The sequence below is a fragment of the Malaya genurostris genome, chromosome 2 (genome assembly GCF_030247185.1).
Source record: "Malaya genurostris strain Urasoe2022 chromosome 2, Malgen_1.1, whole genome shotgun sequence".
In the NCBI taxonomy this organism is placed as follows: Eukaryota; Metazoa; Arthropoda; class Insecta; order Diptera; family Culicidae; genus Malaya; species Malaya genurostris.
This window is the reverse complement of record NC_080571.1, coordinates 40,563,008-40,583,557: the sequence shown is the minus strand read 5'-3', so window position 1 is coordinate 40,583,557 and position 20,550 is coordinate 40,563,008. Positions and strand designations below refer to the sequence as shown.

The 20,550-nt window shown below is 38.1% G+C and overlaps 5 protein-coding genes across 6 annotated transcripts in view; 3 read left to right on the top strand and 2 right to left on the bottom strand.

Moving 5' to 3' along the window:
* The window catches only part of LOC131429325 (uncharacterized), an 83,953-nt gene extending 82,855 nt beyond the window's left edge, over positions 1-1,098 (top strand). For both annotated transcript variants that reach the window (XM_058593392.1, XM_058593391.1), the window contains 2 exons: positions 211-365; positions 434-1,098. In XM_058593392.1, the coding sequence (XP_058449375.1) occupies positions 211-365; positions 434-760 (482 nt within the window). In that variant the 3' untranslated portion in view covers positions 761-1,098. The remainder of the gene's footprint in view (positions 1-210; positions 366-433) is intronic.
* Positions 1,062-15,536, bottom strand: LOC131428594 (uncharacterized). The gene is made up of 7 exons (XM_058592639.1): positions 15,430-15,536; positions 15,128-15,366; positions 14,959-15,069; positions 1,840-1,993; positions 1,531-1,778; positions 1,355-1,465; positions 1,062-1,297 (listed from the first exon to the last, which is right to left on the bottom strand). Exons 1-7 carry the CDS (start codon positions 15,445-15,447, stop codon positions 1,162-1,164), a joined length of 1,017 nt encoding a protein of 338 aa, XP_058448622.1. The 5' UTR covers positions 15,448-15,536; the 3' UTR covers positions 1,062-1,161.
* LOC131429326 (uncharacterized) lies at positions 7,985-9,201 on the top strand. Its single transcript, XM_058593393.1, has 2 exons — positions 7,985-8,742; positions 8,800-9,201. The coding sequence occupies exons 1-2, from the start codon at positions 8,024-8,026 to the stop codon at positions 9,005-9,007; spliced, it is 927 nt and encodes a 308-aa protein (XP_058449376.1). The 5' UTR covers positions 7,985-8,023; the 3' UTR covers positions 9,008-9,201.
* A 424-nt stretch (positions 15,537-15,960) lies between the features above and the next one.
* Positions 15,961-16,770, top strand: LOC131428592 (uncharacterized). Its single transcript, XM_058592638.1, has 2 exons — positions 15,961-16,406; positions 16,476-16,770. Exons 1-2 carry the CDS (start codon positions 15,961-15,963, stop codon positions 16,768-16,770), a joined length of 741 nt encoding a protein of 246 aa, XP_058448621.1.
* Positions 16,771-16,946: 176 nt separating this feature from the next.
* On the bottom strand, positions 16,947-18,336 carry LOC131432619 (nanos homolog 2-like). Its single transcript, XM_058598995.1, has 3 exons — positions 17,792-18,336; positions 17,613-17,717; positions 16,947-17,149 (listed from the first exon to the last, which is right to left on the bottom strand). The coding sequence occupies exons 1-3, from the start codon at positions 18,178-18,180 to the stop codon at positions 17,080-17,082; spliced, it is 564 nt and encodes a 187-aa protein (XP_058454978.1). The 5' UTR covers positions 18,181-18,336; the 3' UTR covers positions 16,947-17,079.
* Between the last annotated feature and the right edge of the window lie 2,214 nt (positions 18,337-20,550).

Genomic DNA, 20,550 nt, shown 5'->3' with positions numbered 1-20,550 from the left:
TATGTTTCTGGCATTACTTTTGCAATTTCTTTCTCAAGCAGAATGGATACTACAGAATGGATTCTTTTTCTACATTTCGTCTTCGACTCGTTGGTGCATAACAGCTTACGTTGAACTGTTATGCCACCTAGCATAATCATTATTATTTTAATCATTATTAGCATTATCAGACTATTTCATTATTATCATTTTCTTCTTTTGTCAAACAAGTGCCCACCGGAAGCCGCATCGGAATGTCCGCCGCATTCAGCGAGTTAAATTTTCCCCGTGAAAGTTTAGCATCTATGTTCGAGGACAACCTTGGCTTCATCCAGCAGCCAGTCCCTGGTACACCAGTGTCACGGCAAGCCCTCGCAGCAATGCCGGTAAGAACTTTTTAAGGCTTAAATCAATCAAATTTGGTTCAACTAATTCCTATTCCATTTCTTTGTAGAATGCAAAATCAACAGAGGACCTGTACATTGACGATGATTTCTGCCAGGGGCTCAATCTAGGTGCCAACATGGAACTGGTCGAATTCGTCGACGATGGGCACTATTTGGATGAGTTTGGCTACGATATTTATACTACCGAGGAGATTTATGACGCCGAGGATATCGAAGAGAACAATAGACCGGAGTCGATCGGCAACGAAGGTGCAGATGAAGAGGAACAGTTTTTGTCGAAATGTGCTCATTTGAATCCAACCAGTCTGGAATCGATCGGCTCGGAATTTTCGTCGACATGCCTTGAAGCGGAAACGGTGCCGGACGAAAATTAGTTGAATTTTATTAGTATGATGATAGATGTTACACCGCTATCGAAAACTATCAAGGGAACAATAATGTATATTTTATACAAAATGAATACAGATGACCAAATCACGATGCTGAATTTATACAGACAGTTGCTATAGTAGTATTTATATTAAAACAGTATTTAGACACGTTTGGTCGCAAAAGCAGAAGAATCTTAACAAAAACATGGTGATAAATATTTTATAATAATTACTCGTACATTCTTGACATTGTCGGAGTCGATCCTTTCTAAGATACCAAATATTTAAACAATATTCTATCTATTTATGACGGTACGAATAAATGACACTTTGAAAACGAATGCTTTTACTGTACAATTTTACTAACTAGTTCAATGAATCCCAATTAATTACAGAGCTGAAACTCACACCAGAACGCTTATCAAATCTAATATACTTTTGGAACAATGCCTACGATATTTGCTACAGTCATGTCGATGTCCCAATTCTTCTGCTCGATGGAACTCCGGCGGCAAATTTTCATCCGCTGAATGAGAAGGGCTAAAACGAAATTGCTTTCAATATACGGTTTCACTGTACAAAAGTATTTCAACATACGTCAGTAATATTTGAATAAGATCTCCTAAGATTCCGTTATGTTCATACATTGGCACATCGGACGCCTCACAAATCGCTCTTAGGACACACCGTTTTCCATTGAAACCCATCCTGTTCGAATCAAAAAGTGAGACACATTATGCACTAAACTGAGGTGTTCAACAATCATTACTCACTTATTCAGTCGAAGTTCGAGCGATCGATAGGCCTTTTTCCGAGTGAACGTGGCACTTCTCCGTACTTGCTGCACATGTTCATTTTCTTTCAGATCACGTGTGTTGATCTCAGGAGTTTCGATTCGTTTCAATACACCCTGCGTGTAATCCGTCGAATCCGTTGGCATGTTATAGTTCATTTCAAAGTTGTACGACATAAAAATATTTCTTCCCGGTATGATCAACGGAATTGACAGGGCAACTAAAATCTGCGAAACGAATATAAAACAACGGCATACTTCACCAATTCTATTATGTTAAGCAACTTACGCCAGTGGCACTGTTAAACGTAAAGACGATCCGTTTTTCTCGATGTAAAATTTTTCCTTCAGACGAGTTGGAGATTCGATCATCACCGTGAGCTGATGCTGTTCCATACAACAAAAACAGTATAACGAACAAAGTTCGGAACATGTTGGATAATCATGCTGATCTAGAATTCTAGTGCTCAATTTAAAAACTACGGATCTATTTGAAACACATCCGACACGGTCGATGTTGAACTGAGAATGAATCTTTGTCCATGTAAATTACAACCTCGATCGCTCCGCTTGAGGCCTACGGCTTGAACGGTACTCGATATAAAGATCATGCTGGTTAATGCTTGTTAATCAATTAACACATTTCTGCTGAGTTTCAACCAAGTCAACAAAAATTATTGTTACATAGATAAACATTTCGAGTACAGCTGATCATTTCGGTTCAAGTCTAAAGGCATGGCCAACACGGTGTGACGAGTTATTTTGTAGGCCTATACTGCCGTTCTACGCATAATTGTTCCATATTCCATGGGATGTCCTATATCTATGGGACAATTAAGCGTAGAACAGCAGTATATATGGATAAGTAAATCCACGTGCGAGGAATCTGGAAAAAAGACCATAAAGAAACAACTTTGTTGTAGCTCCATTGGCAGAATTTGAACATTTTGACATAAATACGATTTAGTTTGGAAGTTTTGGATTGTTCGTAACGTAGTTTTATTTCATATGGGTTGATCTAGATCTACGACTAAAGCTACGACTAAAGCTACGACGCTGAGATCTAGTTCTATTTTTCAAATACAAATTTGAAACGAATTTGTTTCAAATTAATAAAAATGTGAAACACAAATAGAACACTGTTTTGATTTTCTTGCGTGAGAGTGTGTAACAAAATCTGACAGACGAAATGTCAAAGTTCTGAAATTGTCATTATGAATAGTAAATGTTTTGCACTGAATAATATAGTTTCATTTAGAGGCACTCTAGGTCCTTCCCACATTATCAGATCCGAATGGATTTCGAATGGATTCCGAATCAATTCCGAATCGGCGAGAAATTTTCATTCGGAATTTCATGTGGAAATCATAATGGATTCCGAATCAATTCCAACTCCAGTGCAACAACCGATTCCGAATGAACCGGCTCGCCTAAAACCGGTTGATTCGGAAATCATTCGGAATTGAGTGAGAAGATGCGGACTGAATTGTCAATTCGTCTTCTTCTTCTTCTTTCCTGATTTTGCACGTTTTCGAGCTGATTTTCAGTTTATTTTTGAACGAAAACATTATATAACTGAATATACAAATTTAAATCTTCATGTTTTTCGGATATACAGAAGTAGTAAATAACCAGTTCTTCTTAGAATCCCAACATAAACTATTGAAATTCGCTGGAAATTAACAAAACGGCCTACCTTAGTCAACATCATCCATTCCTCTAGCTGGAGTGTAGTGAAATGGCTTAAGTCGCTTAAATTTCACACTAACACATTCATAAAATGAGCGAATATTCAATGACATTTATAATGTCACTGTCAATCAGGTTGATCGAGCAGCCAACTCAGGCGAAAATTCTAGCACTGAACCGATCGAGCACTAAAAAATCATGCAGTCGAGTAAGAATTCATTGCTCATTCCGTCATTTCGATAATGTGGGTTCGTGTTTCGAGTTTTTTTGGCAGTTTTAAATTACACGAAAGTCTGGTCATTTTTTAACAGATCAGCTGTTTTTCAATGATGGGCGAATCTTACAAAAGTAAACAAATCGAGTTTCTCTCACCTACCAATAAATGCTTCAAAATCCAACAATTTTGCCTAAAAATTCGGATTCTACAAAAATCTCAATATTTGTGATACAAATAACTATAAAGGCCAAAACTGTCATTCCATTTGTTTACGTAAGTTTCGCCCTCTGTGTTCCATGCCAACAAACAGGGCGATACTCCAATCGCTAGTATTTATTATCTTTATTTTAGATGGTTTCCGAACCTTTTACTACTGGAAATAGTAAATGAGACGATAAAATTACTCGCAGATTTATCTTAGTCGCGAAAACCAACCAATTTTACGAAAAATACGCAAGGGCATAACTTCACAATTCACCCAGGAAGCATAAAAGTAAACAAATCGAAGAAGGACAAAACTCCTTTTATATTGTTTTATTCAGTACACACTTAGAAAATTTCGCAGGATTCGGTAATTTTTTACCGAATTTTCAACAGCTGAACGTTCGGTAATCAGTTCGGTAGTACAATTGATTACCGATCGTTCGGTAATTGCTGAACTGTCAAACAACTACCGTAAACTGTAAACCAAATGGATCTAACTGATTGTTCGGTAATTTGTTGTTTGTTTGTCTTCCTTTGGTTAACATTCTTTTATTTTATGATTTCAAAAAACAACACATGTTCACAAAAATGAATGAAGAAAATTGAATTTTTAAATTGATTCCAACCTGTTGTGGCTATGGTTTTATTCCACCTTCCAAAACACTGCACAATCCGTCGAGTCCACCAGAAATCACCCTCGAACGATTTGTGTAGGCAGCAAGTGGACAAGTGATACAAAATTATTTTCTGCCTTTAATTAAACAAAAAGCTTTTAGGGATTCTAAAGTTTCACAAATTTTAGCACCTGTACCTCAATCCATTCGATGAACTCTTCAAGATTTTTTTCGTTTAGTTTATAAAAAGACTCTTACTGAACATTTTATCAATTATTTGACAGTTAGTTTTCACGACAATCAGTATTTACAGAAGTTCGGTTATTGGAAAATTATTTTACCATACGGACTGTAGAGTTTTACCGTACTCGGCGACTATTCAGATTTACCGTATGAATTGTATATCTATTTACAGAATTCGTTAATGAAAACTTGGGTAACACTGACCGTCCGGTAAAAATTTGCAGAATTTTTGTAAAATGACGTTCATGTGCCAAAATGTCGGTACTTTCTATTGATTACCGAAAGTTTTCGTCAAAAAAATTACCGAACAACGGAATGGAATCTTAGTGTGTAGATATAGAAGGAAAGTGATAAAATTGGCAAGAAATGACCCAATGATGCCGCATTCGCAGCCGATTCTTAGTGTACAGAATCATTGCATGGTTTGTAAGACCAGCGTCCTGTGCATTGAACCGCCAACCCGGGACGATTCTTCAACTTCTCTTGAAATCATCGGTATCATTTACTTTCTCCTTAGTTTCGAAGAGTTTCTCTGAGCTTAACCAGAGCCCAGTACTTCTCTATTGGGCGAACCTCTGTGGTGAATTGGCTGTTTTTGTCACGTATTTGACCTTTTTTATATTGTACTACCCCAGGGCTGATTTTTCATAGTATCGAGAGACTAAATCATGGAAAACAGAGCTGAAAAGTCGTGACTTCTCTCTTTCGATTATTATGATGTGATTAAAAAGATTTTCTTTGATATCACTATTCTGTTTGAAAGTCGAAAGTTTCGGGTATCATTTCATGCAAAGAGTTGAGTGATAAACGTGGAAACATCTTGGTAATTAATAGAAGAGAAAGTAAACAAAGAGAAACTGTCACTTGCTTATACGCCCTTTTGAAAAATTACCCGAGATGTATGTTGGAATAATTCTTGGCCCAAAGTTAAACTGGTCTAGTAACATTGATTTTAGAATAAAGAGAGCTGACATGGCTTTCGGGCAGTGCAGACGGACTTTCGGAAAGACATTGGAACTCAAACCTAAGTATACTAATTGGATCAATACAACAATTGTTTTACCAATTCTGGCAAAGGGGAAGGTCGCTTTTGCATAGACCAGTGTTGCGAAAATCATGATCAGAGAAAGTTCATTTCAATATCACTCATGAAAAAATCTGTTCAAGATATTTTCTAGAAAACTCAGTGACTGAAAAAAATCACTTCCAATGTTGAAAAATCAACCGAAATGTGATACAATTCCAAATCTACACTGATAGAAAAGTGCCCGAAATTTAGCGAAAACAGGTTTTTTTAAAAACCAGAAAAACGATCATAATTCGTATCGGCCGGTTCATATACTTTCTTACTCTTCTGCATCCGAAGAATGTTCGGAATGTTTCGTTTTCGTTAGACAATTGGGTCGAACATAAAAATATTAATTTTTTTTTATTCAGGCCAATTTGCGTACAAGCTTTACGTGGCCGAATGAGCCATGTTTTTATTAGATGAAATAATTTTTTTACCGTTGGAACTCGTTGTCACCCTTTTTCTAGGGGAAAGGAGCTTCCATTTTTATCTTGCGGTGAATTAAGGGGCACTTTGTCCGTGGCTCGTGTCGTCCTCCATTGCCGCATCGGTGGTATCGTTGTTGGTTTCCGTATTTTCTTCGTTTTCCTTGTAATTTGCATTCTTGGGTTGGTTGTTAGTTGCTCTAGACGCGCCTTGTTGTGCATTTATTGCAGTTGCTGGTTGGTTTGATGGTACAACAGGAGTACTGCGCTCACTAGTTTCCGTTGTTGGGCGGTTGTCCTTGCTTTTGTTTGAAGATGTCCTTTTCGCAGTTTCAGTGCAAGGTTTGTCGTAGTGAGCAGGTTGTTCACAAAACTGACATGTAACCAGTTGATTTCATGCGCAATCAGCGTTTTACACGGATGTATCCCGTCTTGATCACAAATGATGTAAGATGGTATTGCTTTACATAGTTGCATACGCACCACTCGCACGCCATTCCGGACACTCGGAAAAAAATTACGCCATACTTCCCTTTCGATGGAAAGAACTTCACCGTACTGCGACATACTTTCACGAACGAACCCATCACTGGTCTGCGGGGGAAGGTCATGCACGCGTACTTCTATTGCATTGTCCACCATGTACACAGGGATCTTATATTTAACATTATCATGATCAACACTATGCACCTCGTTGTTAACCGAAGCGAATGCAATTGCATCTCTTTCACGTTTGAACATAATGTACACACAGTTAGACGCCTTGTTGAATTGAATCTCACTTACATCATTAACGTTTAGATGCATTCGTTCCTTAAGCAAGATTTCAATTTCGGTTTCTGTTGGTCTAACTTTGCAGCGCTTGAAATCAATACAAATTTAATTTAGCCTTGTAGGCCAAGTTTCAGGCTTTGTTAAATCGTATTTGCCCATTTCGTACAGTCTATTGTTCACGACACTGTATTGTCTTTGTTTCTATCGTCTCGACAGTAAGCAATTGTCGACTGTGTCGGATGAGATGCGAGCACGAACTGAACATGGATTCCTTTCAGATACACTATTTTTTTTCGCTGGGGCAATAGGACGAACAATTGTCTTGCGTTGCTTTCAACGAAAATTCAAATGACCTATAAACATCAAAGGGACCTTTAAATTCAGTTTTCATCAATATTATATCTGAGTAGTTGCATCATCATGGTCTTTCTCCATTTTTGAACAACTTTTTTTCTCTAAATTCATTGTCTGATAAACATATGCACTTGGACATGATGATTCGACGACATTTCCTCAGGGCTCATGTTGAAGCTCCCTTTCATAAAATCACGCGTTTTTTTTTATAACGACCAATAAGCCATCCATCAACATTCACTTTGAAGAGTAATTTCGAATGACTCGGCACTCGCTGAGAGTAAGTCATAATAGTAAACGACAGAGAAAAGTATTCTCTTTCGTCTGGTGTTCAATTTAGTACTCTATCTTTCATAGATCGCTTGGAATTTCTTTCGAAAGTGGAAGTTTACAGGTGGCTTATTGGCCGTTCTAAAAAAACGCGTGAAATCTTTATATGGCGCGTGAAATATATATGTGGCCATAATAAAACATGATAGAATTGGTGTATTATATACATCCAACCAAGTCAGGTTGAACCGGACCATCACCAAATTCTCAGTGAAAGTCCTAAAGTGTTTATTTCTAGCGTAGAAAAATTTATCTGGGACAGTTTATCAAGTGAAAGTTTTATTTACGGGATTGAAATTCGATCACGCTCATCACTACCTCACTGAAGAGGACAATCGGACAAAAGTCTCAGACCAGCGTGACCTGACCGACTAAAAGGTGCTAATTGCTACAGACGATCAACGATAATCATTTCTTCCATTCTCAAGCAATTCCAGCGGGATCAAAAAGGCTCACGTATGGCCGATGTAGATCAGTCGTACATTGTATTCAACCTCTAAATCAGTACACAGAGAACCGGGACGGATCACAGTAATCCGAGTGCGATTTACAGCATGTTTCCCAAATGGAAAATCTTTCTCGTCAGTTTCGTTCTCACCAACATCCGCGTGACGTCAACAGCGGAGAACGAAACGGAAACCGAGGAAGGTCGATTTATTTTCTGGGGCAGACCCGTGCTGATTGTTCCTCCGACATCGCCAACACGTCACCAGCTCATTTCCGGAATTGGCGTTCCGTTGTCGGCTCAGGAATCCGTCACATTCGGCTGGGTTATCAAGGCACAGTACTTTCTGCCAACGACGGTCGACGCCCTTAGACCGGTCCTATGGGAAGGATGGAACGATACCAGACGGTCGCTGGAGAAACGCGAAACGGCAACCATGATGACTGGTCAGCACTACGAGAACTATACGGCAACGGATGTAAAAGTAGAAACGGAACAGTTACCCGACTTGAAGGAAACAGCTGATGAAGGCGATGGATACGACGATGACTTCGATGACGGTGACGAAAACTACTGGTTAGATGAGGAAGAAGAGAAAAGAATTCAGGAAGTGAACGAAAAGTTTCTTCCTGTTGATTCCAAACCGCCGGAGAACGGTTATAATGCCGAGCTGTCTCGTTGGACTACTTATAAAATGATGGAGAAAGCAGGAGAAAATTACGGATTCGGAGGGCGCGCCTGTATGCTGCGCAGTATATGCGAAGCTGCAGCAGCGGAATTCACCCATACCGGAGGAGTGTTTGCAGAACTGTTCCATATTGTGTTTACGTGAGTATACTGGGTACCGGATTAAAGGATCGTTTTGTTAATTCCTGTATTCTACAGACCATCAACAACAGCGGAACCAATGTCGGACCATGGTGATAACGAGTATTATCGAGCTGAACAACTAGGACGAGAAGGCGCCCCCTGCGAACAGGTGTATCATGAGTGTAAAAACACAATTCTGGATGTTTTCACCGGGGTTCATGATCCAGTTAGTAATGTTTTAAACGTGGCACATGACAAGTTCCGGCAAGCGATGAAGAAGTAGCTTGTCCGGTAGAAATCAATGTCTTGCGACAACAAAATGAACTATTTCACGCGACCTTCTGGAAATGGTTTCCTTGAGCAGATGAAATTGTCGTACAACTTGTCAAAAAAGATGCTTTGATAGGAAAATTCAGATTGATCTCAATCAGGCCCGTACCCAGGATTTCGTTTCGGGAGGGGCCTAAAGATAAAAAATAATGCTACTGAAGGTTGCTTATGTACCTTATTTTCTGTGTGCCTTTAACGGGTGTTTTTAACAGATACTTTTCCACTGGAACTGTTATTGTATCACATTTCTTTACGTTTACTTTCTTGTTATTTCACACATGTCTGAGATTTTCTAGATAATTATATATCTATTTTTGATTTCGGGAGGGGCCAGGGCCCCTCGGGCCCCCCCCTCTGGGTACGTGACTGATCTCAATAGGTTATTATAGAATAGTGATAATGTTAGAAACGTTTTTTAGTGTTAAGATTTTAGAATCATATACGCAAATAAAAAATGCTTTCCCCACATCGAAAAAATTTTCTAAAGTTTTAACGAATTCTATACGACAAAAAAATGTTAAAATGACCAAATTTGGGTTTCACACAATTAAATAATTTATTGAAATAGTGACAAATAGTGGTTGATATTGCCAATATTGTTGCTTGAAATTTAATTATATGGTCTTAATTATACATTTTATACTTAATTAACAGTGTCGTAGTGAGGGTGAGGTGATCCCCTCGGTTGCTAACATCCATAAGACGACAAAATATGATGGAATTGGAAAAAATTTGTTTCACGATTATTTCATCAAAAAATTAATTTCTTGCGAATTTTTCAGTGAGAAACAATTCAAATTAAATTAAGTTTAAGATTAGTATTGTACTGTAACATAAAACCGATGAGATGACACCGTAATCACAAACATTTATTTACATTGAAGTGCAACTATACTATAACCATGTAGAGTTTAACAATTATCTTTCATGACGTTTCTCTGTTGGATGGTCGTGCTGCTGCTGGTGTCTACTGTCGTGATAGGATACTAGATCAGTCTCATTCACTTGGTGAGTACTATACTGTGTTCCAAGCAGAAATCTACGCGATTCTATGTGGGATACAAACGACACTTCAGCAGAGAATCGACACTTCAGCAAAGAACTCATGACCGAATCTAGTGATCGCATTTCCAAAATATTCGGTTTATTATTTCCGATTTCTCGGCATTTCAAAATGTTATACTGATATTCGGTTATGTAAACTACCGTGTTTATCAGCAATTGGCCGTTTAACCGAAATCAGCAAATTAATGATATAAACTTGTCGAAATCTTATGTCATTTTCGCTTGATGCCAAACCTAACCCAGTCCACTCTAACTGCTGTCAAACCGTTTGTTTGAAGCCAGTTTTGAACCTAGTTTCAACGTTGTTGAACTGAAAATCGAGTCAGTTTCGAACCTGGTTTTTATATCAGGTTTGCTCAAACCCTTGTTGCAAAGTGCGAAATCAACACAGTTTCATGAAAAGTGTTTGTTTGATGAAACTACCCAGTTTCAGGGTCAGTTTCAGTTTTCTCAAGCGAAAACGACATTAGTAAACAGCTTTTAGACAAACGAAATTCGGCGATTCATCAAAGTAGCCATTTTCCTTCAGTGCAAAACTAAACGATGTAAATAAGTGCACATGTTCATATGTGGAATCAGTTGCAATACAATTTTTTCAGAGATTTCAGAACCGATTTCACAAACTTATGTCGTTTTCGCTTGATGCCAAACCTATCCCAGTTTCCACTCTAACTGCGGTCAAACCGTTCATTTGAAGTCCGGTTCGAACCTAATTTTGACGTTGTTGAACTGAAAATCGAGTCTGTTTCGAACCCGGTTTTTATATCAGGTTTACTCAAGCCTCCCTTGCTAAGTGCGAAATCAACATAGATTCATTAAAAGCGTTTGTTTGATGAAACTACCCCGTGACAGTTTCAGTTTTCTCAAACGAAATCGACATTAGATTCAAATGAAAGGTCTTATGGTCCCATATGCACCAAAAAAAATTTAAAAAAATAGTCACACACTTTTCTCAGAGATCACTGCACCGATTTTCACAAATTTAGATTCAAATGAAAAGTCTTATGGCCCCATACAATTTTTTTGAATTTCATCTGGATCCAACTTCCGGTTTCGAAAATACAAGGAAATATGTGCAAATTTATGAAAAAATGTGCACTTGATTTTCTAGGAAATTTCTTAACCGATTTTCACCGTTCGCAGCGTGCTTTGTTCAATTTTGTATAGCGTGTAGAGTTGCCACATTTAAATCTATATTTTCCGGTGAAAAATATGTAAATTTGTAAATCTTTCAATAAATTTATACCTACTTGTTAGTGTTATAACAAAATCATGATAGCGATGCTCTTCTATAAAAGTACACTTATTGCTTTTCTCACATAGAAAGTTTACGCAATCACTTGATCACTACCAGGTTGTTTTCTTTAATAAAACAACGATGCAAAAGGGTAAACTTATTCTAGATATGGCTCAAAACTGATTCAATTTGTAGGATATGTTAGTTACTTACTAAACAAACAGACTTCGGCTATACTGGTTCCAAGTTCCCGGTTCCAGAAGTACCGGAAGTAGGTCAAAAACTCTTAAACGAGACTCACTCAATTTTTTCAGAAATGATTTGATCGATTCCCACAAATAGGCTCAAAAAAAATTCCAATAGTCTCATAGGCTACTGTTTAGTTTCATCCTGGTCCGAATTCCAATTCCAGATCTATAGGGTAAAGTGTGTTTAATCATTTAGAGCGACGATGCAAAGTAATGAAAAATCCTTATTAACTTGACATAACTGCTTACAAATTGAAAAGTTTATGTTAGTTCATACCCAAAGAAAGCTTCTCATTTTATTCAAGATTGAAAAAAAAATCTTGACAGAATCTTCTAAAGACTGTACCAGAAAGTATGGACGCACTTTGATTTCGCTGTAAATAATTCACAAGTGTTAGATCTATAAATTTTATTCGATATACTGATAATATTAGACTACAACAACAGAATATTATTCTCAACATTTGCTACTTAGCCATTGTAGACTAGCTGGTGCACCTTCTTGCGAACGTTCCTCATTAAATTCCGTACAGACTTCTTGGCGACAAGTTTTGACACTTTTTTCCAATCTTTTTCGAACTGTTGAATGGTTTTGGCTGTCGAGACATGTTTCCTAAGATGTGCCTTCGTTAATGCCCAAAATTCCTCAAATGGTCGAAGTTGTGGACAATTTCATGTCTTTTGGGACGAAAGTGACATTTTTGGTAGTATACCATTCCACCGTTGATTTCGAGTAGTGGCAAGAAGCAAGATCTGGCCAGAAGACAACAGGATCCTTGTGGCTTCGAATCATGGGTAGAAGTCGTTTTTGTAAACATTCCTTGATGAATATTTCGCTGTTCATTGAAGCAGTGGTGATGAAAGGTTTCGAAATCTTACCGCAGCTACAAATTGCTTGCCAGACCATAGCCTTCTTACCAAATTTTTCGACTTCAATCGATGTCTCGGACTGATTCAACACTTGCCCTTCTCGCACCGTATAATATTGTGGTCCCGGCAAGGATTTGTAATCGAGTTTCACGTAGGTTTCGTCGTCCATGATTATGCAGTTCAAATTTCCAGCAAGAATCGTATTGTACAGCTTTCGAACCCTCGGCCTGGTCGATGCTTCTTGTTTCGGACTACGTTTTGGTTGTTTCTGCTTCGTATAGGTTCGAAGATTCAAACGTGCTTTAGCACGAAGAACATTTGACTTCGAAGTGCCCACTTTTTTGGCCACATCCCGAACTGAAACCTCCTTCTTTTGCTCGAACGCCTTCAGTATACGTTTATCCAACTGAGGGTTAGCAGGACCTTTTTTTCGACCCGTTTTCGGTTTATCCTCAAAGGTGTTATCCTCACCAAACTTCCTGATTGCGTTTCGCATGGCTTTTTCACTAACTCCTTCCATTTTTGCTATCTTTCTCAGTGACAGTCCGCGTTCTGTGCACCATTTGTACACAATTTTTCGACGTTGTTCTGCTGAAAGTCCACGCATTTCGAAACAAACTAATGAAAACGAATAAACAACTGAACAAGTGGTTAGAGAAGAGTGTGAACAACAGAACGCAGCTATAAAACTTGACAGATTCTGAACCATTGCGAAATGGCAGCGGTTTTTGGTTGCGTCCATACTTTCTGGGACAGTCTTTAGTGATATTTTTGGAAATATAAGTAATATGAGAAAGACATGTTTACACCACTAGGTGGATTAAAAAAGGTTTTTTCGTCTAACTAAAAATGTTTACGTGATAAGGGTGATATTGACAACAATCTTACAACTTTAACAACTTCAAATAATCGAACAAAAAAGGTTATCAAGTCCTACGCCAAAAATATATAGGAGAATGTTTACCCTGAACAAACCTCGTCAGCTTGGAGCGAAATCAATCTTCAGTTCAGCAGCGCCATCACACGGCATCACATTGAACATATTATGTCAATTGTATGGGTGCGCAGTGCTGCTATTTTTGCGCGCACAAATTTGAAATTTCGACGACGGTACCACGACAAAAGGGCCTAACTGCAAATAACAGTTTCTCTTTGTTTTCTTCTTCTTTCACGATTTACCGGATCGATTTTATATTTTATATTTATATTTGGCAACATCCTTTTTTGCGAACATGGCGACCTCAGGCGAGTCCGCATCGAATTTTGAGGCAATCAAAAGTTTTATCAAAATGAGATTTATGAACAAATGAGAACACAATTCCTTCAAGTGGTAGAGATTTGCATAAAAAGTCTTATGACTTAAATTTCATCCACGCTCTGGTGGTCCAAATGGGCCAGAAGATTACTGACATCGTGAACATATCAAAACTACTGTATTCACAATTTTGCATGAGCACTTGAATATGTAAAAATAGACGAAGACGCGGTTTCTCAGAGCTGATCACTTAAGTACGATTCAGACGGTTCGTCACAGTTAACCTCTGTCACCGTCAAAATTAGTTAAATGCATTCTTACAGCCCGGTGGCAAGGATAGGACGCTGCAGCAAGTGCTACCGTAGCCAACATCTGGGGCATTTGGTGGGCAATCAGAGCGCTCAGAGTATGGTAAACAAACATTCGAGCATTTCAAATCGAGTTAAATCTTAATTTTCTTATTGTAATGATGATATTCTGATCAATAATTTGTGGGGAAGTGCGGTAAAGGGTAATGAATAACCAAGTAGTTTGTAATATCAAATTTTTTGTTAGCCATTCTTCTTCATTGTTTTGGTTTTTGCAGAATGATGCTAGCCACAGTTTCATGACGTCATAGCAGGGTGCTGCATTCTTATGAAAACATTCACACATAACGTCACCGTTACGGAACGTATTGACGGACGGAACGTATGAACGTTCCAATAAAGAAAGTATCACACCTATTTTGACGGAAGCTGACGTGACGGTGACGGAAGGAGACGGCGGCTTAGCTCCATAAATACAAATTCTAATAACTACCACATCCATCATCTTCCTCAGATTTAATCCCCAGCGACTATTATTTCTATTCTCAGATTCACGAAAGATCACGCACTCATCGCTAAGATTCTTCAAGGATTAATAAAGTTTACTAAAAGTTAGTTCTCGAAAATGAAAAAATTGTAATTCTTCTTTTCGGCCAACGAAATTTATTCAAATATTTTGTGAATTTGATTAGACTACCTTGAAGGAAAATTTAACTTTCTTCAAGCACTCGTAACAGTCGAAATCAAATCAAATATTCCGATTGGGCAAAACTTTTGATATCTGGAACAATTCGCCTCGAGGCCGTCCGCTTCTGCAACATAGTAGGAGAAGGGTATATCTTCATTGCGAGAGCTCGAAGGGCTATAAGATACAAAATTAAAAGCCCTGACCGCACATTCGATTTTTAGACTATAAATCACCTGAACACAATATGGGTTACGTCTCCATATACGCCATTGTTGGTATGAAAAGGTAATTCCATTGTTTCACAAATGGCCTTATGAACACAAGCCGTACCATTGTACCCGTACCTAAAATATTGGAAAAACATTAAAAACTCTTCTTTACCGACAGATTCCAAAAACCTACATATTCATACGTTCAGCTATGAGTTCATAAACAAACTTCCGGCTTAACTTCGTTGCATCCGCCATCCGTCGCTTTCTGGCAATCGCTTCCGGAATGTTGTACTTGGACTTTTTGAACAGAGTATACCACAGTCGGTACTGAGAAGCATTCGTTGGCAGCCCGTAGTTCATTTCAAAGTTGTGCGACAAATAGATATTCCGTCCGGGGATATCCAACGGGATGGCTATTGCTATGAGAAACTAGAACCAATTTGTTACGATTTGAGTCAGTTAGAATGCACCCGATATTGGCGATAACTCTACCCCATTAGATGCTCCCATCGGAAACGACACGATCGCTCGTTCTGAACTTTGAGAGGAATCCAACTTGTTGAAAACGGCGACCGTTGAAAATACGTGCAATAGTATAACTGCACATAATCGTAGAGCAAGTTGCATCTTGTTGTACATCATGGTAAGAACTGTTGACTGAATAATGCAAGCGAGCTCTGGCAGAGGAACTGCAAAAGTCCCGTTTGCGTAGGTGTGAAATATTTAACTAATAGTAGAACACCTTACTAACAGTTTGCTGTTCCGTTTCTATCTGGTTTCAGTTTGGAACTATCTCCACAACTCAAACAAGGAACCATGCTTCAGTTCAGTAATCCATTATTCTCTATGAGCGGTCAAATCCGAACAATAGTTTTCCGTGAACTCGTCTAAAAACAGTAACTCTTTGGTATGAACTGCATAAGCTTCCGTAAAAAACAAGTGCTAATTAGAGCATAGGCAACCACTTGGCAAAATATGTGCATTGTCTTTCTTCAGTATCGGAACAAACTCATTTCGAACAACATGAATTTTCTCAACTTTTACCTTTTAGTATGTTCTTTATTCGTTCTTACCTACGCAAAACAATCCAATACTAACCCGAAGGATGATTTGCTTCCACGCCAGAAAAGAGCACTTATTTTTCCACGTGGCAATCCGACCCGCCATCAATTGGTAGCCGGATTTGGTATCCCGGTGGACATTGTTCTAGAATCCATCACTATCGGGTACGTCTTCAAAGCAGTTTACTTTCTTCCCTGGAACGCATCTCACTGGATTCCTCAATTTCTTCGACGCGACGAGGATTTGCTATTCGAACCGACAGGAGAAGAAATTCAACAACAAAGGAGGAACTTTGTGGAAGTGAACAACGAAATCGATGCCGACGATGTAATCCCCCAGAAGAACTACAACTGGGCTGATCGTGCCCGATGGATGATCTATCAGGCCCTCGAGGGCATCGTGGAACAGTAAGTCGCTGAGAGAACTTATATGTTTAAACAATAAGTATATCAATAATTTCAATTTTTTACCAACAGCAAAGGCTTCAACGGTCGTACGTGTCTACTCAGAACAATTTGCGAAGTTGCAGAGGCGAAATTTACACACTCCAGTGGAATTTTGGGCGAACTGTTGCACATTCTTTTTACACCGTCTACAACCAACGAACCTGCGGGCGACAGCTCAGGGCACAATGATTACAGGAGTGCGGAATTTGTGGCTCAACATACCAGTCCCCGGTATGGTCGTTCAGTGTGTTCGGAGATGTTCAGAGAATGTCCTCTGTCACTTTTGGATATGTTTACTGGTGTGAAGAACAACGGTTTCGGTTGAATAGTAATTATATTAAACGGTTTAACATTAACCGGTGAATCCTTACAGGCGAATATTGAATTCAATTTTTACTTAACGTAGTTATTAATGGTTCGTTACAAGCATTTTTTTTTGTATCAAAAAACTTAGCTTAGGTAGTGTTATTGACGATAAAAATTCTATCAAATGTTGTAAAGGTTAGTAGCAAATGTTTTAAATAAAATAAGCAATAAATAAATAAATAGAATAAATAACACGAATGCGATATACGTTTTATGATGAATGTGGGGTTGTAGCTGAAATCATGGCAGTGATCTGCGATCTGTCTGTTTAAATTCGATTGTGGTGGTTAATCATCTTGAGAATGCTGGTTCCTGTTCTATTACCTGGACAGTACGCACTAAAAAATAAACAAAGAATAAAAATAAAACGGCGATTAACTATCTGTTTGTCAGAAATATCCTTTGAACAGATTCTTAAGAGTAACAATTATATTAAATTATTCGAACCTCGATATCCGTTCCTATATAAAAGAAACTAAAGGAAATTTACCACATTTGTGACTAACCTTTTGAAATTACTAAGCTAGTTTGAAACCTGTAACGAACCACAAAACCAATAACAAAAAGAGGCGCTCGCATGAAGTAAAATCCAAGCATTGCATTTAATAGTTTCAATTCAAAGGCATGTAATTTAAGTAACATAATAAGGTTGATTTGTAACAAAATCATTTGAAATTTATCATTGTTGGAATCGTCATTCTTTCTTTCTGTCAAAACACCATTTCAATTTCCAGTATCCTTACGCTTCTAAACTAGAGTCCATCGACCACGATCCTTTTCCCAAGAAACCGGTGTACTTACATCGTGTGTCCTCGCTGTCCACAACATTGACATAAGCATTTGCGCAGAATTGGGCACGTGACTTCGCCGTTCGGTCCTTTCAAATTGTGAGACAAATAGATATCACTGCAACGAAATCGTGATTAGATGCCAAATTAAAAAAAATTAAACGCACATTTAATGTAACAATTAAAACTCACCATATTTCCTGGTTGGCTTTGCAGAAACTACAATATTTTCCAGCTTTCTTCAAAATCTCCCAGTGATCCTGCCAGTTTTCCTTGTCACGATTGCGGTTACCTTTCTTTTCGAAACATTTGTCTTCAAAATTTCCTTTATTCGATTGACCATTAACATGCATCTCGCCCAGGACACTGCGTCCTCTGTCGACCGGTGATGATGTTTCCGCCGGTTTGAATGCTACTCCGACCATCTGCAGATATTCCTTGTACGGATCGTTCTCGTCATGCTCTGTTGCTTGCCACACTAGACGATTTGTTAACTTCGAACGAACGAAAGTTCCCTGAGGATTGGCCCCGTTCTTAACGGCGGCCCTGATCATTTCCAGCGTTTCCTGACTGACGGACATCGTGCACTATCAAGAAACCCTTCTCACTCCGAGGCGGACGTTACAAGAATGAGACTAGTTGCGGAACGGTTATGAATGAATTCCACTGTTCATTCATAAATTCGCGCGCAAATGCGCTGACGCAGTTCAGAAATTCCTGGAAATGCTTGTAACTGGATAGCGCAAGAGCGAGACGAGCGGAGAAACTATTCCAATCAGCTGAGTTGGCCTTTAAATTTTCATCAACCTTGATCATCACTGGAATTTAAACTGATCGGGGAAATTTTCTAGAATGAATTTAGAAATGAGCGTGACAATAAAATTTTTATTCAAAGCCAAAATGATTAGTAAAAAGGTGGGAACATTAATACTTTTTGGCAGTGGTACACGCAGAAACACAATTTAAAAAACGAATGATTTAAACATATATTTTTGTAGATATAGTTCCGAATAATTGTCTGTACGTTCATAGAGATGGTAGTTATATGATGAATTATTGTTCCACGCCACATTCTTTTATTGTTTATAAAACAATAACTCAACGTTTCGGTTGATCTTATTGGCTGTTGTCCTTTTGGTCATATCCGAATTTACAATATACCGAATAAGCTGGTTTAAGCCGGGTCTAAATAAACGATAAATAATAATAATAAGCTGTTAAGTTACGTTACCGTACAGAATGGCAATTCTCGGTTGATTTTTCATTGGGGCGTATAAGCAAGTGACAGTTTCTCTTTAATCACTCACTCTTTCGATTATTGTGATGTAAAGATATTCTTTGATATCTCTATTCTCTTTGAAAGTCGAAACTTTAGGGTATCATTTCATGAAAAGAGTTGAGTGATAAACGTGGAAACCGCTTGGTAATTAATAGAAGAGAAAGTAAACAAAGAGAAACTGTCACTTGCTTATACGCCCTTTTGAAAAATTAACCGAGAATTTTCTCGAACAAATTTTTGAAAACGTTATAAGAAAACCAGTTCCAGTATCCTTTTTAGCATTAGTATATCTCAGTAAGACCACAGATTACAGATATACAGGGTCGAACAAAAATTTTCAGAAACCTGTATAAATTTTTAATTTTCTATGTTGGAGGCAACCCGCTTGAGAGGAACTCTGGCAATCGGCAGAAGCCGGGCTGCATTCCGGCTGCTGTCAAAATTGACCAGGTGAAATGTCTCCCCAACGTGTCTCACTTATTCGCTTTTCTTTCTTTATATTTTGTTCGACTTCGTTTGATATTCGTCAATACTGCATGCACATACGAACATAAAAAGGAATCTTGAGATGAAGTAAATGAAATATGGATATTTTGAGAGATGTAGAAAAACATATCATGTTTTATAGTGAGAAAACAATGTTATTGCACTTCATATATACTCTTAATAAAAAAAAAGCCTAAAGCACTAAAAATGCAGTACCAATTCAAAACGGTTTTGCCTTATTAAGTACGATTAAGACTGTCCGTCACCTTCCGTAACCGTCAACCTCCGTCACCTAACAAACTTTATAGATTTTATCGATGTTAACCCATGTTGCATCAATTTGAAGCTAATCATATTAAATTACCTATTGCGAAAGGGTTTTTTTTAAAGATATTACAACATTTGGTGGATATTTTTACAAAGTGGGCCAAAATACCTCTGTTACCCTATATCTACTCAAAATCTACGTACTATTCTATATTTATGGTAAAGTTGTTCATTGTACTTATTGAAAACGTGCGCGACTCCAATATTTTGGGTTTTAGAACATCGACAATTTTTTTTTTGTTTTAATTATAGAGGCTTTAACATCTTAGGTCATTCGCCTCTTCGGACCAGAAAATCTTTCTGACCCTATGTGCGGGGTTGGGAATCGAACCCAGGCGGGCTGCGTGAAAGGCATCGACTATCCCATCACGCTATACCCGTCCCCATACATCGACAATGAATAGTTGAAATTTAATGCATATTTCTTTCACTGGCTATAATGGTAGCCATTTGCATAAGTTTTTCCAAGCATACACTACCATGACAAAGCATACAAATATTTACTCAGGTAGAGAGAATTTACTTCCCAAAAGCGCAGAATTAACTATACCAAATTTCTTGAAACTAAAGCAATTGATTACCTATTCTACTGATTAATTTAAGATTATTGCCCGAAAAATGTACGGAAGCATTCAGCCGACACTGTATTCGTATTTCTTTGTTGCATCACAACGAATACGGTAATCGATATGAGATCATTACTTAACTTTGTCTTGTAGTGTGTCACTTTTTCATTGTCACATTTTGTTACGGTGACCAGTTGGCGACCAAAAAGAGTCAATGCGAACACATTGCATGAGTTAGATTACCGAAAAGTTACGTCGGAACTTATTGTAACTTAATATGATGAGATGTGAAT

Bases quoted from the DNA above. Each gene is read 5' to 3' on its own strand.
- LOC131429326 (XM_058593393.1), top strand. From the start codon at position 8,024: ATGTTTCCCAAATGGAAAATCTTTCTCGTCAGTTTCGTTCTCACCAAC. The intron at 8,743-8,799 runs GTGAGTATACTG...TGTATTCTACAG, and splicing joins CTGTTCCATATTGTGTTTAC to ACCATCAACAACAGCGGAAC.
- LOC131428594 (XM_058592639.1), bottom strand. The intron at 1,994-14,958 runs GTGATTTATAGT...TAGATCAGCATG, and splicing joins GTAACCCATATTGTGTTCAG to ATTATCCAACATGTTCCGAA. The intron at 1,779-1,839 runs GTAAGTTGCTTA...TTCGTTTCGCAG, and splicing joins CGTTTAACAGTGCCACTGGC to ATTTTAGTTGCCCTGTCAAT.
- LOC131428592 (XM_058592638.1), top strand. From the start codon at position 15,961: ATGAATTTTCTCAACTTTTACCTTTTAGTATGTTCTTTATTCGTTCTT. The intron at 16,407-16,475 runs GTAAGTCGCTGA...TTTTACCAACAG, and splicing joins CTCGAGGGCATCGTGGAACA to CAAAGGCTTCAACGGTCGTA.
- LOC131432619 (XM_058598995.1), bottom strand. From the start codon at position 18,180: ATGTCCGTCAGTCAGGAAACGCTGGAAATGATCAGGGCCGCCGTTAAG. The intron at 17,718-17,791 runs GTGAGTTTTAAT...ATTTCGTTGCAG, and splicing joins AAAGCCAACCAGGAAATATG to TGATATCTATTTGTCTCACA. The intron at 17,150-17,612 runs GTAAGTACACCG...TTTATTTTTTAG, and splicing joins GGACAGCGAGGACACACGAT to TGCGTACTGTCCAGGTAATA.